We start from the raw sequence: 15,431 nt of genomic DNA, 5'->3' as shown, positions 1-15,431 counted from the left end.
CTGAGCATAATGCCTTCGAGGTTCATCCATGTTAGGGCACATGTCAGAATTTCTTTCCTTTTTTAGACTAAATCGTGGCCCTTTGCATGTCCAGCCTGCATTTTGTCTATCCATTCATCCCCCGATGGACTCTTGGGTTGCTTCCCCCTTTGACCGATTGTGTAATGCTGCTATGAACAGGAGGTACAAACATCTCTTCAAGACTCTGCTTTCAATTCTTTTGTGTACGTGCTCAATCATGGGATTGCTAAATCATATGGTAATTCTAGTTGTAATTGTTTTGAGGAATCACTAAAAGCTGTACCGTTTTACATTCCCATCAACCGTGCACAAGAGTTCCCATTTCCCCACATCCTCGCCAACATCACGTTCTATTTTGGGGGGTAGCAGCCATCCTACATCAGGCATCCTGTATATCTCAACCATGTTCACTCAAGGGATCAAGTGAAAGGTAATAAACGGGGGCCACATAGCAGATACTCATGAATATCACATATTATCGTTGTTACTGTTGTTATTTATCCTTCCTGCCTAATCATCCACTTTTCTTTCTTCATTCAGTTTCTCCCAACTTTGTGGTTCTGAGAAGTTTAGACCTTAGCATGAGAGTCTTAGAAAAGAAATAAAAACTAAAAAATGCTAAAAAAACTAAAAAATGCTAAGAGGCTCTTGATTCCTAGACAAAGCAAGTGACCTTGATCTTTTCTGATTGGCCTGGACTGTGCCTATCAGACTGAATCCCACTGAAGCTCTTCACAGTTGCTCCAAGGAAACCCTTGTACCTGGCTGGAAGTAGGGCCCATCACTACATGCTGCTGGCTTGGGGTCTGCTCCCAGCCCCCACTTGGTTTACGCCTGGAAAGGAAGCACTTTCCGACTGTTTCCCAGCCTATCACTACATGACGTGGATCTGCCACCTCTCTCTCTTCCACACATGATGGCCCTTAGCAGCTGGCACAGCTGTAAATTCACGAGCTGCCCAGCCAGTGCCCTGTTGCAGGTATGAGTATGCAGCCATCACTCAGAATGGAGTTGGCGCTACTGAGCAGGGCCTTTGGACACAGAGAAGACTGCGTTCACTGCTAAGAGCCTCTTGCATAATTTTCTTTTTATATGAACAAATCCCAGCTTTGTATACATGTAGTCATGAGAGTTGAGGTCATGTGGAAGTCCTCTTCAGTGAAATGCTTTTTCTCTGAAATACCAATTTTAAATTATAAATAAAGCATAAGTCCTTCTTCTGAATCCATTGCCCGAAATTATTTATTAAAGAGCATCTTTCACTCATTCTTTCCACAACATTTATTGAGATCTCAGGCATCACATGCTCAGCGCTGTTCTAGACACTGAGAGTTCAGCAGTGAAAACACACATGAAGCTCCCCAATCCCCAAATGTCAGGGAGAAAGGCCAACCACGAAACTAACAAGTGTGTATTGCCCAACTGCGAGTGGCAAGGAGAAACAGTACAGCAAGGGCCTTCTTGGGGATAGGTAGGAGGTCACCCTGTCTCCACTGGATCCCTGGAAGGGCTGACTATTTGCTAAAGAAACAGGACAGCCACTGGGTACTGATGCCGACATCAACCGTGATAATAATGACCTCCCTCCTCACCCATTTTTTGAGTGTTTATCATGTGTAGTCCTGAATACGGAGTGTCTGTGATATGGGGTGGGGAATAGGAGAGATTTTAGATAAAGTTGCCAAGAAGAGAAGGCTAACATTTCAGTAAAAATAAGGAGGTGAGAGAGCAGGCCTCTTTGGGGTTCAGGTGGTTAATATTAAAAATAAAATCTGAACCATCTATCAGTACTAGGTGGTTTACAAAGTATGCTTCCATAATTGTCTTGTTTACTCCCAACAACCTCTGCTATAGAAGGGGTTTTTGCCTAGCCCACAGGGACAAATGCTGATAGGGTATATGTAACTTCCTTCTTACTCCCCTGTGCCTAGAGCTTATCTTAATACCTAGCTGGTGCAGCATTCCTCAAAAACATTCTCCCCAGTCCTTTGAGAGATAAGAATCCAACTCAAAAATCCCACCGGGACTCACTCGTCAGTCCGCCACTCCCTGTGGGTTCCCGAGAGGCCAGCGTGCTGGCCTGGGCCCTGCCGCCGCCTGTGTGCACACCCTCCTCGGCACTCCACGGGCCAAGGGCCCACTGTCCTCCTTGCTTATCCTGGAGCTTTTTAAATGGCCTTTTCCACTCTGGTGGGGCTCACATATTGATTAAGAGCATGGGATTCTAAGTCAGACAGACACGATATCCTGCTAATGCCTTATGATCTTGAGAATGATTTTACAAATCCTTGGATCCCAGTTTTCTTCAGTAAAAGGAGAGAACAACTACTTTATAGAGTTGCTGTAAGATCTGAATGAAATAATGTATAGAAAGCCTTCAGCTGAGGACTACACATGGTAAGCACTCAAAAAATGGGTGAGGATGGAGGTTATTATTATCATGGCTGATGTCGGCATCAGCACCCAGTGGCTATCCTGTTTCTTTAGCAAATAGCCAACCCTTCCAGGGATCCAGGGGAGACAGAGGATGACCGCCTGTCTATCCCCACAAGGGCCCAATGCACCTGTCAACTGGAGGCTATTCAAGGGGCCACTCCCCATGACCAGGTGCTCCTGTTTTTATTCCTCCAGGCTGAATGACCCCTCCTTGTCTTTGCACTCCCATCCCAGACAGCCTTCTCTGTGCATAATCCAAACCCTGGGCCCTGTAGGGGTCTCAGCTGTAGCTGTAATTTGTTCATGATTAGTATTAATTCTTCAAAGCACGGCTGGAATCGCTTCTTGTTCACTGAACAAACAAGAGGAGAAAATGACATGTTTTGTGGGGAGCTATGGTGCAAAATGGTTAAATGTCACCACTTTTCAGGGAGATTAATGACAAAATGTACACAGAGGTCATTTATAATATTAAACATAAAATTATTGGTGGGTCTCTTCAGCAAAGCCATGAAGATAAATGTCAAATAGGGAAACCTTAGGAAAGGGATCGTGTGACAAAATAAAGAGGCTGTGAAGGCTACAAAGGAATCAGAAAACGTTCAATTCTTTTGGAGAACTCGATCGCAAAAATGAAACACATTCTGTCTGCCTTCCTGCAGATGGCCTGCGGGAATCCCTGTGGTCCTCAGTAAATTTCTATGGGGACCGACTCTGTCCAAGGAATTGAAACTGTGAAATAAGCCCCCAGTGGCTCAGGCATGTCAGTGGGCAGTCCTGGTCTAGCCCTAGTACCATCATTCAGGCGACCCTCACCTCAGGCCATCAGCTAGTCCAGCCAGTCCACCTCCGTGGCGTCAATCACATCCACCCTCTTCCCTCCCTCTCCACATCTCCAGCCTCATCCAAGCTGCCTGCACAAATTGCGTGGCCAGTGACAGCAGAGGCTGCCGGCTGGTGGGCCCTCTTCCATTGCCCTCTCCAAGCAACTCTTCCCACATCACTCAGAAGGATCTTTTTAAAGACTTAGCAAAGCTTTTCAATCTTTATCTAAGCTTCTTAAGTAAGATCTATGTCCCTGACCCAGCCTGCAGGGCCCTGCCTGGTCGGGCCACCGCCTCCCTCTGCAGCCCTCCTGACTCCCCAGGTCCCTGGGGACTCTCTTGAGCCATCCTGGCCTTTGCTCTGCTTCTGAATCATGAGCATTTTCCTCACCCCCCGCCTGTGGTTTCTGCTCCTCCACGAGCTGTTTACATAGCTGATTCTCTCTCATCTTTCAATATCAGCTCAAATATCACCTCTGCAGGGGTGACACCGGTGACCCACCTTACAAATGAGGTCACTTGTGTTACTCTCTCTTCACTACTCTCACCCCGGTGCCAGACGCAGAGTAGAAGTTCTGAAAATACCTGTTTAATACACCCAAGACTGAAACGGACAGAGGGGAAGGTGGGTGGAATTTCTGCCGTGCAACCCAGAGGAATTAGAATTTCCTAGCAGGATGCTGGGAAATGCCACCTCACACATACTTCTACTTAAACTTAGTGATCTACTTTGTACTCCTTCAACTACATTCATTAGCACTTGCTATGTGTCAGGCACTCTTCCGGAGATAAAGTAAGTGAGACGGACTCCCTGCCTCAAGGAATTTAGAATTTAGTGGGAGAAGCTGGCAAGGCGGATATCAGTACTCCATAAAATGAGGTGAGTGCACAGTTAAAGGTACATAATGTTTCCAGGGCACCCTGGAGGGAGACACTTGTTTGTCTTTCTGGCAGAAGAGGGAGCAGGCAACTGTGGAGAGTGGAATGAGTTAGGACGCATTGTTCAGAGGGAGAAGAGGATTCTAGACAACAGAACCCAGTTACCCAAAAGCTGAAACAAAAGGCAAGTCAGGGTGGTTAGCTGAAGATGCAAAGGGTCACGGTGGAGCTGTGGAGTGTGCTGTACTCAGCAGGCCAAGCCTGCAGTGGGATTAAAACCAGCAAATGTTTATGAAACTAGGTTCAGAAAGCCAACTCCAATGGCGAGGTGACTCCAGAGACAAATGATGCTGAGAAGCCATCATTGCAGGTATTAGGTTTAATAGCTATTGCTTGTGTCAGAAATTACTCTTGGGCTCATGCCCAATGTTGTTTTGCTGAAAGGGCCTGGCCCTGTCTAGCTTTACCTCCACCATGTGGCGTGAGGGATGCCCAGAGGTTCTGTCTGTCCCAAGATCAAGGGACCCCATGTTGGCCCTTTCCACTCACCCTTCATGGCCAATTCTCCCAAAGTCCTCAAAGAATCCACATATTGTTTGACATATGCATGATTTTATCTGATCCCCCAAGCCCCTGTTCAATAGCATCCCCAACTTCCAGAAGGTGAAACTGTAAAGTGTGTCAGTGTTCACCACACTAGTAGAAGAAGGGTTTGACCTACTAGTACTTTCTCTAAACCTTTGCTCAGTTTGTGTTTTGTCTCATCAATGCAAACTGAGCAAAGTAGGACCTTGGGCCTACTGGAATAAACACAGAAATGGAATCCGGGTGTGGATGGAGCTCTGAGGACCTGAGACCAAGGAGGGAATCAGCATCACGGGGGGTGGGTGGCAATGGAGGACTGGGGATTCTTCCATGAGAAGGAACTAAAGGTGCATTTCTTGAGCCCTAGAGGTTCTCGGACTCAGGTGTACTCAGTTGTCACCCAAAAAGCTTGTGGCACCTGCTGGTTCTGGACTTCCCTCCTGGATATTCTGTAGGGCTGCAGTTGGGTCCAGGAAGCAGTGTGGCTGTCAGGCTACCACATGGTTCTTATGTGGGGGCTGTGGGCACACCACTCACGCACATAGCCTCCGCCCTGGTGAGCATGAATGGCTGGCCCACTAAGAGAGTGTACAAACAAGGAAGCTGAGGCCCAGAGAGAAAGGGACTCACTCATGGGCTCAGAGGGCTAGTGGCAAGGCTGACCCCCAAGCCAGTTCCTCCAAGTCCCAGAATGGCACTTCCTCACCCAGCTGCCAGTGGCCAACCGGAGCCAGGCCTGCTCCCCACCATTTAACATTTTCAGTAGGAGCCCATGAAGCTGGTTATTTAATGAGGTTGCCACACTACAATTTATGAGTCCCAAAGCCCTCAGCAGGACTGGTCCCTGCCAGGCTTAATATACACAGTCCATGGGCCTTCCAACACCCCCATTAATGTCAGCAAGGGAGCTGCAGCTGTTAGCCCATGTACCTGACTGCATTTTCATCCTGTCACCATCCATTTTCACGTCTCTGGGCTGGCTTACCCTTGAGCACCTGATTCTCCCGGTTTAGCCTGGCCCAGTCCCCTGGACTCCAGCTCCAACACCGGCCTGACCCGAGTCCTCTGGACACCAGTCCCCTCCACGCTCTGTCTGCCCTGGGCTTTAATCTCAGAGCAGGCCCCTCCTCACTGGAGGAGCGCTCAGAGCTCCCCCTTTAACGAGTATCATCAGTTAGGCAAGAGCAAGCTGGTGGGAGATGGCCAGGAAGCTGGTACAGATGTGCCTCTTTTTTAATGCCACATAAATCACCTTAATTAAAAATTCATTAAGTGCCCCCAAATTTGACATTGGTTTAAAAAAGAAATTTGAGTTAGGAGAGTTAATGTAAGTTTTGCAGCATCAAATCTCCAAGACACAACCGAAGGAGAGGCGTGTTTGTGGGTTTCTGTTTGGAATGCACAATTAGGGGAAAGGGACTGTTCTCAGCAGTGAAACCCAATAAGTCACCCGTGGTGTAAAACGGGGATTCACACAAGCTGACCGGGCCCATGTCTGTGATGCAGAGCTGAGCTAATTTCTCCTGCAGCCAGAGAGCAGATAAGTGGGCAAATAAATGTGGCATGCCATCGCAGGAGTGACATTCCAGGGTGCAAATGACAGGAGACTGAGGCAGGAATTACCAAAGATGAGAGGCAGCTGGTTGGGTGAGAGGCTCAGGGAAGACACACGAGCGGATAGAGACTTCAGGGGAGCGGCATTCACAATGACCAGCGTTAGTAAAGGTGGCAGTGACTGTGTCCAGTCAACCTCATAAACATGGCACTGTCAACAACTGCTGCCAGAACCCCAGAGTCAGGACACCAGAGGCAGAAGGGGGGGGGGGGTCCTAGAGATAGGACAGCCCTCCTAGTGCCCCAGATCGCAGGGGACACTGTACAAGGGAAGGACCCACAGCTATCTCAGCCAGAGACCTCTCATCCTCTAGGGACAGTACTCAATCATATGCCCTTTAGAGCTTCTAGAAACCACCAGTGCCAAGGGTCTCTCCCCCAGATACTGACTGCATTGGTCCAGGTGGAGTCTGGACACAGGCAGTACCTCTCACTTCCCAAGTGACTCTTGGAGCAGTCAGGGTCCTGCGCCTGGCAAGAAATTTAATCTGAGTTGTGGGAGAGGAACTCAATCTAGGGTAATCTGACCAGGTTCTGGGCCCTCTACCCTGTGGTTTACTAGCTATGAGAGCATGGGCAAAGCACCCAGTAAGTCACTGGTCACATTTTGTAGTGCTGCAGTGTTTACGACGTACCTCTCCGTGCATTGTTTAGGCTCTTAGATCCTCAGTCTTCCGATTAATCGAATGGGAATAATAATCACTATTCTGCCAGTTTTTTATGAGAGTCAAACAAAGGATTAAGAAAACACATTATAAGCTGTTGAAATGCTACACGAAGGCAAGGAAGGATGGCGATTTACTACCCCCACTGACTTACATTGTTAGTCTGGGAGGAACCACTGTTTCAGAAGCTGGTAAGTCAATTCCCACGGAGAAGAGCCTTACCAATGAGAGATCTCTAAGCTCCAACTCTTCCCAGAGTGGCTTCATCTCAGACTTCCCTTACCTTCCTTGATTAGGACATTTGGGCATTTCAGTGGCTACACAGTGATTTTCAACTGGTGTGCCGTGAGGGGATCTTAGGTGTGCCATGAAAATTTTTAAAGATCATTAATTAAAGTATTTTTGAAAGGAGTTCAAGGCACTCCATTAACATAATTTAATTGTGTCATGGAAGTTTAACTATAGGTTCAAGGGTGCCGTGAGATAAAAATGGTTGAAAAACACTGGGTTACCAGGAATCACCAGCACCCACGGGAGGAAGGTATCCGAAGTGTCAGCAGGAAACAGGAGCTGACTCTTATGCCAGTCAAGCCCCTGCCCCTTCTTCACTGCTCTGGAGACAAGGCTATGACCCTCCAGGGCCTCGGGGTACCCCACTCCATAGGCCAGAACAATCATTGTGTATAACCACAGAAAGGATGCTCTTTAGAAAAACTCAGGCCCTCGATTAAAACCATTCACCAACAGCGCTTTCCTCCTTAGAATTTATGTGCTCCATAAAAAGAGAACTTAAGAAGACAGAGCGGTTGTTTTTTGTTGTGCCTCATTAGTTCTGAGTTTGGGCTGGCAGCGGAGATCAGAGTGCCAGCATCCATCTAATTGAATCTCTCGTAAGCACAAAGCGCCCTGCGGGACAGAGGAGGCTGTGCCAGGGAGCCTGGAAGTCTCCAGCTGGGGAGGAGGTGGGAGGAGCTGGTGGAAGCAGTGCTGAAAGGCCAGCCTCTCTGGGCTATGCGTCAGAGAAGTCTGGGGCGGCAAAATCCTGGGAATCCAGAGTGGAAGCAGTACTGCCCCCACTCCTGAACCCCCTCCTTTATCGAGGTTCCTAGATGAAGGGCAGGGATGCCAACTTCTTGCCCTTCCATACCCACCAGGCCCACTCCTGAGGACTCTTGCCTCTTGGATGATCCTAACAGACAGACACAGCACAAAGGATAGAGAACCAGGGGGTCCAAAACTGTGGGTTCCCACCAACCCCTCAGCAAGCTTTGTAACCACGCGGAGCCTTGGAATTCTCAACTATAAAATAGGCATGATGATACCTTCCTCAGATAATACACAGGATCAATTCAATTCCCAAATATTGAGATGTGGTGGGGAGGTCTATACATCAGGCATTGTTGTAGGCTCTTGAAGGTAAGACAGACATTTGCAGTGCAAGTCACTTACTTCAATCCACTTACAGCCGGTGAGAAAGACAGGCATGTCTGACACATTAAATTCAAGAGGTAATGTGTGTAAGTGAAAGGATCAGCATGAAGGGGGAGAATCCCTGAAAATGGCCCAGATGAGGTGGTGAGATCTAGATACCCAGGGCTGAAAGGTGAGGAGTTGGTGGGTGGCACTCCCAGAGGAGAGGGCAACCCAACTTCCAAAGGTTAACCTGCATGTTACCAGCTGATCCCATGTGGGGCAACCTCTTTAGGCCTCGATAAAAGAGAAGAAATCACCCAGGAAAATATGCCTATGTTTGGGTTACATAACATTTTAAAATGTTTATGTACATACATTACAAAGAGAATGAAAATATGCACAAAATACTGGGTAAAATGATCAAACATGTAATAAACAGTTTCACATCCTTATTAATGAGTTCATATAACTCAATATGAAAACACAAAGAAACTGATAGATACATTGGCATGAGGAAGTGGGAAATTCCCTAAAACCAAAGCTGAAAAAATAAAAGTTGATAACATTAAAAAAAAAAATCAACCTCTCTGACTATCAAATAAATCCAATATAAAATACCAGGGAGATACCTTTAGTTAAAAATAAAAATGATGATAATCCTTAGGGTCAGCCAGGATGTAGTGTGAGGGGCATGCATGTGTGAACACAGCTGGTGAAGAGCATAAATTGGATTAACTTCCAGAAAGCAATTTGGCAATATGTATCAGGAGCCTTTAAAATGTTTATACCTTTGTATTCCGTAATTCCACTTCTGGGAATCTATCCTAGGAAAATAATCTGAAATGCAGGCAAAGGTTTATGCTCAAAGATATTCTTCAAAGTGTTATTATAAAAAGGAACAGCAATCCAATCATTGAATAATGTTTAAATAAATGATGGGACATAGCACACAGTATTGTAGCCATTAAAAAGTATTTTATGGATAATTTTAAAGCCCTTGGAAAAGCTTGTGATACAACCTTAATTATTTGAAATTTTGTGTTCACATGATACAACTACACACACTTTTAAAGTGTAGGCAGAAAAAAACTAAACTAAAAAGAAATCTCCTAAGATGTTAAAAATGGTAGCCTCTGGGTGATGGGGTTTGGGGAGTTATTTTTGTTTCTTTTTACCCGGGTTTTGAACTTTAGACAATTGACTTATATTTTTAGAATGAAGGAAAGTAAAAGAAGCTGTAAGATCTATTTGGGGAGTGACAAGTAATTGGTGTAACACTCTGGTGTTCATGAAGACGCACCATGGGACATAAGGTGTGAATAAAACACCACATAGCTTAGATTTGTTTTGTAGGTTGAGTTTGCTTTTTTTTTATTTATTTTTTTTTTTGTGGCAGGGCTGGGGGTGATGGTACTAAGGGCCTATGTGTATTTAAGAATCTCTTATGATAAGACATAAGAAGAAAAATAAAAAGGCAATCATCAAGCAAATACAAAGAATTCCTCTGATTATTCTAACTCCCTGTGCCCTGAAAGAGAGGCAAAGAGGATGAGCAATGTTGCTGCGCTTCCCCATTTCCGCCTCCTGAGTAGAAATGACAGAGCTCTCCGTCCTGCCCGTTACAAGTGTAGTGAGCAGGCAGATGCAGCTCCTGATGTGCTCTTGGTCTCAGGGACATACCCTGAAGCCACCACACCTCACCCCAACCCCTTCAAGGCACCCCAAAATAAGTGCCCCAGGCAAGAGCATCTCCTCCGCTCTGCACTATTGGGGATAGGCCATCTTTGCTGGACCAGCACCACTTTGCCAGAATTTACCTCCCAGTTTTCAAGAACACATAAATGGATGTGGAGAGAAGGGAACACTTTTACACTGCTGGTGGGACTATAAACAAATACAACCTTTTTGAAAGGAAGTATGGAAAATCCTCAAACTAGACCTGCTATTTGATCCTGCTATCCTATTATTGGGCATCTACCCAGAAGAAAAAAAAAAATCCTTTTACCATAAGGACACTTGCACTAGACTATTTATCACAGCTCAATTTATAATCTCCAAAATGTGGAAACCACCTAAATGCCCACCAATCCAGGAATGATATATATCCACAAGCTGTGGTAGATATATATCATGGAATATTATTCAGCCACTCAAAAAGATGGAGACCATACATCTTTTGTACTAACTTGGATGGAGGTAGAACATGTTCTTCTTAGTAAGGATCACAAGAGTGGAGAAGCAAAAATCCAATGTACTCAATTTTGATATGAGGACAATTGATGACCTAGTACATGATGGGGGGTGGGGGAACGCAGAGCAGAGAGAGGGAAGGAGAGAGGGAGTGGGGGGGTCACAGTGTTTGGCACACCTCTTGGGGGAGTGACACATTTATAAGAGGGACTTTGCTTGACAAATGCAATTAGTGTAACCTGATATTTGTGTACCCTCAATGAATCCCCAACAATAAAAAAAAAAGAATACATGAGTGAAAGTGGAGAATTAACACCCAGAATTAAGGGTGCAAATGAATTTGAGCTTTTGCCTCTCGAAATGAGTGTTGTATCTCTTTCTGCCATTCTGTTAGTATTTTGATCCTGTTTTTGTCTCAGTCTCTTGATGTATATGGGCTTCCAGACCCTGCCCCACAGGGTTTACCAAAATCTGTGAATACTCATGTCCCATAGTCCATCCTGCAGACCCCACACATACGAAAGGTCACCCTTCTGTGTACACGGACCCCTCAGCCTGCCAATGCTGTTCTCAGCCTTCAGTTAAAAAATACCTACTTGTAAGTGGACCCATGAAATGCAAGCCTGCATTGTTCAAGGGTCATCTGTATTTAGAATTGGGGGTGGGAGAGGGGGGAAAGGGTGAGTTTTCAACCTTTAAGTTATTTGGGGGAAATGCGGCCTTGGGATGTCTTGAGGCACAGGGACAGATGGAGTTGATGCTTTTCTTTCTGTGAGGAAGAAAGGGGTACAGGTGACTAGTTCAGAAAACCACAAAGGCCTAGTCACAAAACAAGTTAAACAACTGAGATGTTGGTCTAAACTTATTATGCTGGGCTTTGGATGATCACGAGTCCCTTGGGGCCAGGCACTGGCCAGGGCAGGAGGGGCTCAAACGATGTGATGGAGAAGTTGAGAATGTGGCACACATGTTCTGGAGGCAGGTTTCATGGAACCAAGGCCAAATGAGTGCTGGAGGAAGCTGTGAAGACTGTCACAGGCATAGTATGGGAGCTGGACTTGGGCAGTCACCAGGGTTTCCAGCAGCTGGGCATGGGGTGTACTATCACATGACCATGACATTACGTGTCTCCCCTGAGGAGTCCTCACAGGTCCTGGGGAGAGGCAAAGAGAGATGAGATAGAACAGGCAATTCGCACCAGATCACAGGGGACTTTGAAGAGCAGTTTCGAGGGTTCAGATAGGATACCCTGGAAGGAAGGGAGCCACTTTCCCAATGCCTAGGAGTTGCAGAGTATGCCCAGCTAGGCTGGGGGCCAGTCAGACAATGCCAGGTGGTTATCTGCTATCATTTGACAAACTGAACCTCTTCTATGAAAGAGAAGGCCACCTCCACCATCACCTTCCATGAGATGGAAAGAGCAATTTTACAGCCTGGCAGGCTGGGTCTGAATCCCACATACCAGCTGTGTGATCTCAAACAAGTCATTAAACCTCTCTGACCTCAGTGTCCCCAATTAGGAAATGGGCCCTGTAAAGAACTGCCTACCTTCCTCATAGGCAGGAGTGCTAGATAGACAGAGGAATTCCAGAAGTGATCACTCTGGACTTGATGTCAATGCTATGGGGAGCAGGCCAGTGAACCAGCAAGCCATGGAATTTCAGATATTAGAGATCACCTACCCTAGACAGTTCTACATCAGAATCAGCAGAAGCTGATTCGAAAAAGCTCACCCCTCTGTGGGGCTCCAAGAGGCTGGGAAACACAGCCCAGTGCATCCTTGTTCATCTTTTCCCCTCGCAGCTGAGCACTGAGGTGGGTGGGATGGAGCGGGGCACTGATTAGCACTAGCTACCACCAAGATGGTGCCTGGACCCAAACTGACCTTCGTGTGTCTGTGTGTTCACCAGGAACAACCCCAGGCTCCAAGATGGCCCTGCAAAGCTCCTTCACTTGTTGGAACGGGACAGTCCTCCAGCTTGGGCAGGCCTGTGACTTCCACAAGGACTGTGCCCAGGGAGAAGACGAGGGCCAGCTATGCCGTGAGTAGATGGGGCCACCTCCACCCCTCCTTGCCCAGCTCATGCCCACAGCCCCCCTCCTGCCCCCATCTCCCCAGACAGGTGAGCTTCCTTCCTGACATTCAGTGACACATGTGACTGCTCTCATGACAAAGCACAGGGTCTGTAAGAGGCTGAGCTAGGATTTGTGGCCTGCCTTCAGAGCCACACTCAGAACCACTACAGACCAAGCTCATTTTTTAATAAGTTTCCAGCACTTGGTTATGTTAAGCCCTAAACCTAGCTACAGCCCACCCCCCTCACAAGATGAAAAAGCCAGGAAAAGTCAGGGGGACCAGGGCCCTGCTCCCATGTTTGGGGGTGGGGTGGGGGTAAGATCACTGGCCTCCCTCTCTGATTCTTGGTTTCTTCATCTGTAACATGATGCCAGCTGACCCTGAATGTCCAGAGCCCCTCCTAGTACATAATAAATGCTCAGCAAATAGCAGCCCTGTTATTAATGTTGTTGTTGTCTTCATGCGGATGGTTTCCAGAACCAACATCAATGTCACAGGGAAGTGTTCTCGACTGCACTTGTCTTTCCCAGGTAGTTGGGAACCTGTAATGTTTTCTCTGAGCAGGTGTTCACAATGAAGCTCTGCTGGGGATGTCCAGGTCTTAAAAACTCTTATCAGGACCACTCATCTCGGGCCAGGGTAGTTGACCACCTGCCATGACTGAAATTTGGAGAGAAAAATTAGGTTGTATTTAGTCAACTCGTCCCACCAAAGGGCCAGCCCCAACTCCCCACACCTTCCCTAGAAGGCGTCTCCTGCATGCTCTCGGGTTGCCTGTAGAGTATCAGATGCCCCTGTGCAACCCTACTAATCTCTCGGCAACCCTTAACTCCTCCAGGTGGACTAAGTGGAGGGCCTGAGGTAGAGGCAGCATCCCTCTGCCCTTTTCTACCAATCATGACACCCCTCCTCCAAACCAGACCCCAGCAGGCCACTCTCCTTCCCCTCTCGGACACAGACACCTCTACATTTCCAGTTAAACACTGCCAAATCCAAGCAAGACACCACCGATGCAATAATGTATTGAGGGGGGGTCTTCTGAGTTCCCTGTGTGTCCTGACCAATGGCCTCAGTGGCATGTGCCCCTCAGAAAGGGGCTGAGTGTCCCCACTTCACTCTCCATGGGGCAACAACTCCCTGGGAACTGCAGGCAGATCGCTACCCCTCCACAGACTTGATCACCTCATCTATTTTGTGGGGATGCTTTTCCTACCAGGCAAGCCCAGTTGTTTTTAAAGTTTTTTTTTATTATAAAATAAACATGCTGGTTGTAAAATACTTGGAAAATCTAGAAAAGTGCACAAGAGAAAATACTATTGCTCGTAATCCTCCCTCTCAGACATTCAGAGATAACCATAATATTTTGATGTATTTCTTCTAGCACTTTTCCCCATGACTCTATATGTTCAAAAAAATGTATAACACATATTTATCAAAACTGTTAACAGAGTTGTCACACAAGAAGGAAAAGAAGTCATTTGGCCCGGACTTTATACTTGGCAGCTCCCATAGCTGCTGCGAGGTCACATCTCTATGACTCTACCAATTTGTCTCTCTTAGAGTGGAATCAGGTGTCATAATTGCTGAATGTTGCAGGATTGATTGACCCGCACACAGCCCGATCTGGCCGTCCAGCCAATGAAATAACTGGCTACAGGCCAAAAAGGGGGCTGGTTAGGGTAGTGCTTCTCAAATGCTGGAGAACCACCAGGAGGGCTTGTTTAAAATGCAGATTCTGACTCAGTAGGCTGGGGTGGGCCTGAGACATCATACTGCTAACAGTTTCACAAGTGATGTGGATACAGCTGGTTCCTGGACCACCATTTGAGTGGCAAAGGGTTAGAGGACAGAACCCTTTGTTCGGCAATATGCTAAGTGCTGAGCAGGTACTTGGGACAAATGAGAAGAGAAGAGCATGATCAAAGGATGAGTGGACACCATTAGACCCAACCCCATGGGTCAATCTTTTGCTCGGCAACTGGCCTTAGCAGTAATTTTCCAAATTCGGCTGACCCCTAACCCTAATTCTACCAGCCTCCTTGAGAGTGGCTTCCTTCTAAGCATACTGCCCTGATGAGTTTATAGCAATGGAAATCCTCCCAGCGCCTCTTCCTCCCTTCAAAGTTTTCATTGTCACATAAATTGCCATCTTGCCATTTTGCCTGGCTCCTCTCCCTTTATTCAATTAGCCAAAAAGAAATGGGGTTCCAATTTCAGCTCACCTTGGATCCTATGCCAAGCTCAAACATCTCCCAGAGATGGAGAATGCCAATGGCTTTCCTTGTTCCTGTCCACATGGAAGGCAGAGGCACAGTTAGCACACGAGCGGCCCCTGGAGGCATTTCCAGAGAGGCAGCCAGGGACCTGCTGGCTGTTTCAGCCCATGTGATGAGTTGCTTCCCCTAAGTCAGTCAGGTGTGAATAATGAGCATTAATAATAGTACCGCCACTTTATATCTGCACCATTCTAGCTGTTTACAGAGTACTTTCATGCTCTGTAAGCAGAGTACTCTCCACCTTATTTTATCCTCAAACCAATCCGGTGAGATAGATACTAACATTGCCCCCATTTTAGAGATGAGGGATCTGAGGCTCTAAGGAAGGAAATGATTTGTCCAAGGTCACACAGTGGGGAGTGCTGAGGCCAGAACTAGAACCCTCATGTCCAGATTCCTGTGCAGTTGTGGTTCCAACACCACCAATCAGGCTCCGTTCTCTCCACATCCC

General features: G+C 46.9%; 1 protein-coding gene across 1 annotated transcript in view; it reads left to right on the top strand.

Moving 5' to 3' along the window:
• Window positions 1-15,431, top strand: part of LOC128584280 (ALK tyrosine kinase receptor-like) — a 635,794-nt gene that overhangs the window by 613,055 nt on the left and 7,308 nt on the right. The window contains exon 6 of the mRNA XM_053589323.1: window positions 12,538-12,669. Within this exon, the coding sequence (XP_053445298.1) occupies window positions 12,538-12,669 (132 nt within the window). The remainder of the gene's footprint in view (window positions 1-12,537; window positions 12,670-15,431) is intronic.

The sequence above is a fragment of the Nycticebus coucang genome, chromosome 4, assembly GCF_027406575.1.
Source record: "Nycticebus coucang isolate mNycCou1 chromosome 4, mNycCou1.pri, whole genome shotgun sequence".
Lineage (NCBI taxonomy): Eukaryota > Metazoa > Chordata > Mammalia > Primates > Lorisidae > Nycticebus > Nycticebus coucang.
Note: the sequence above shows the minus strand (reverse complement) of the source record. Positions and strands in the feature narration are given on the sequence as shown.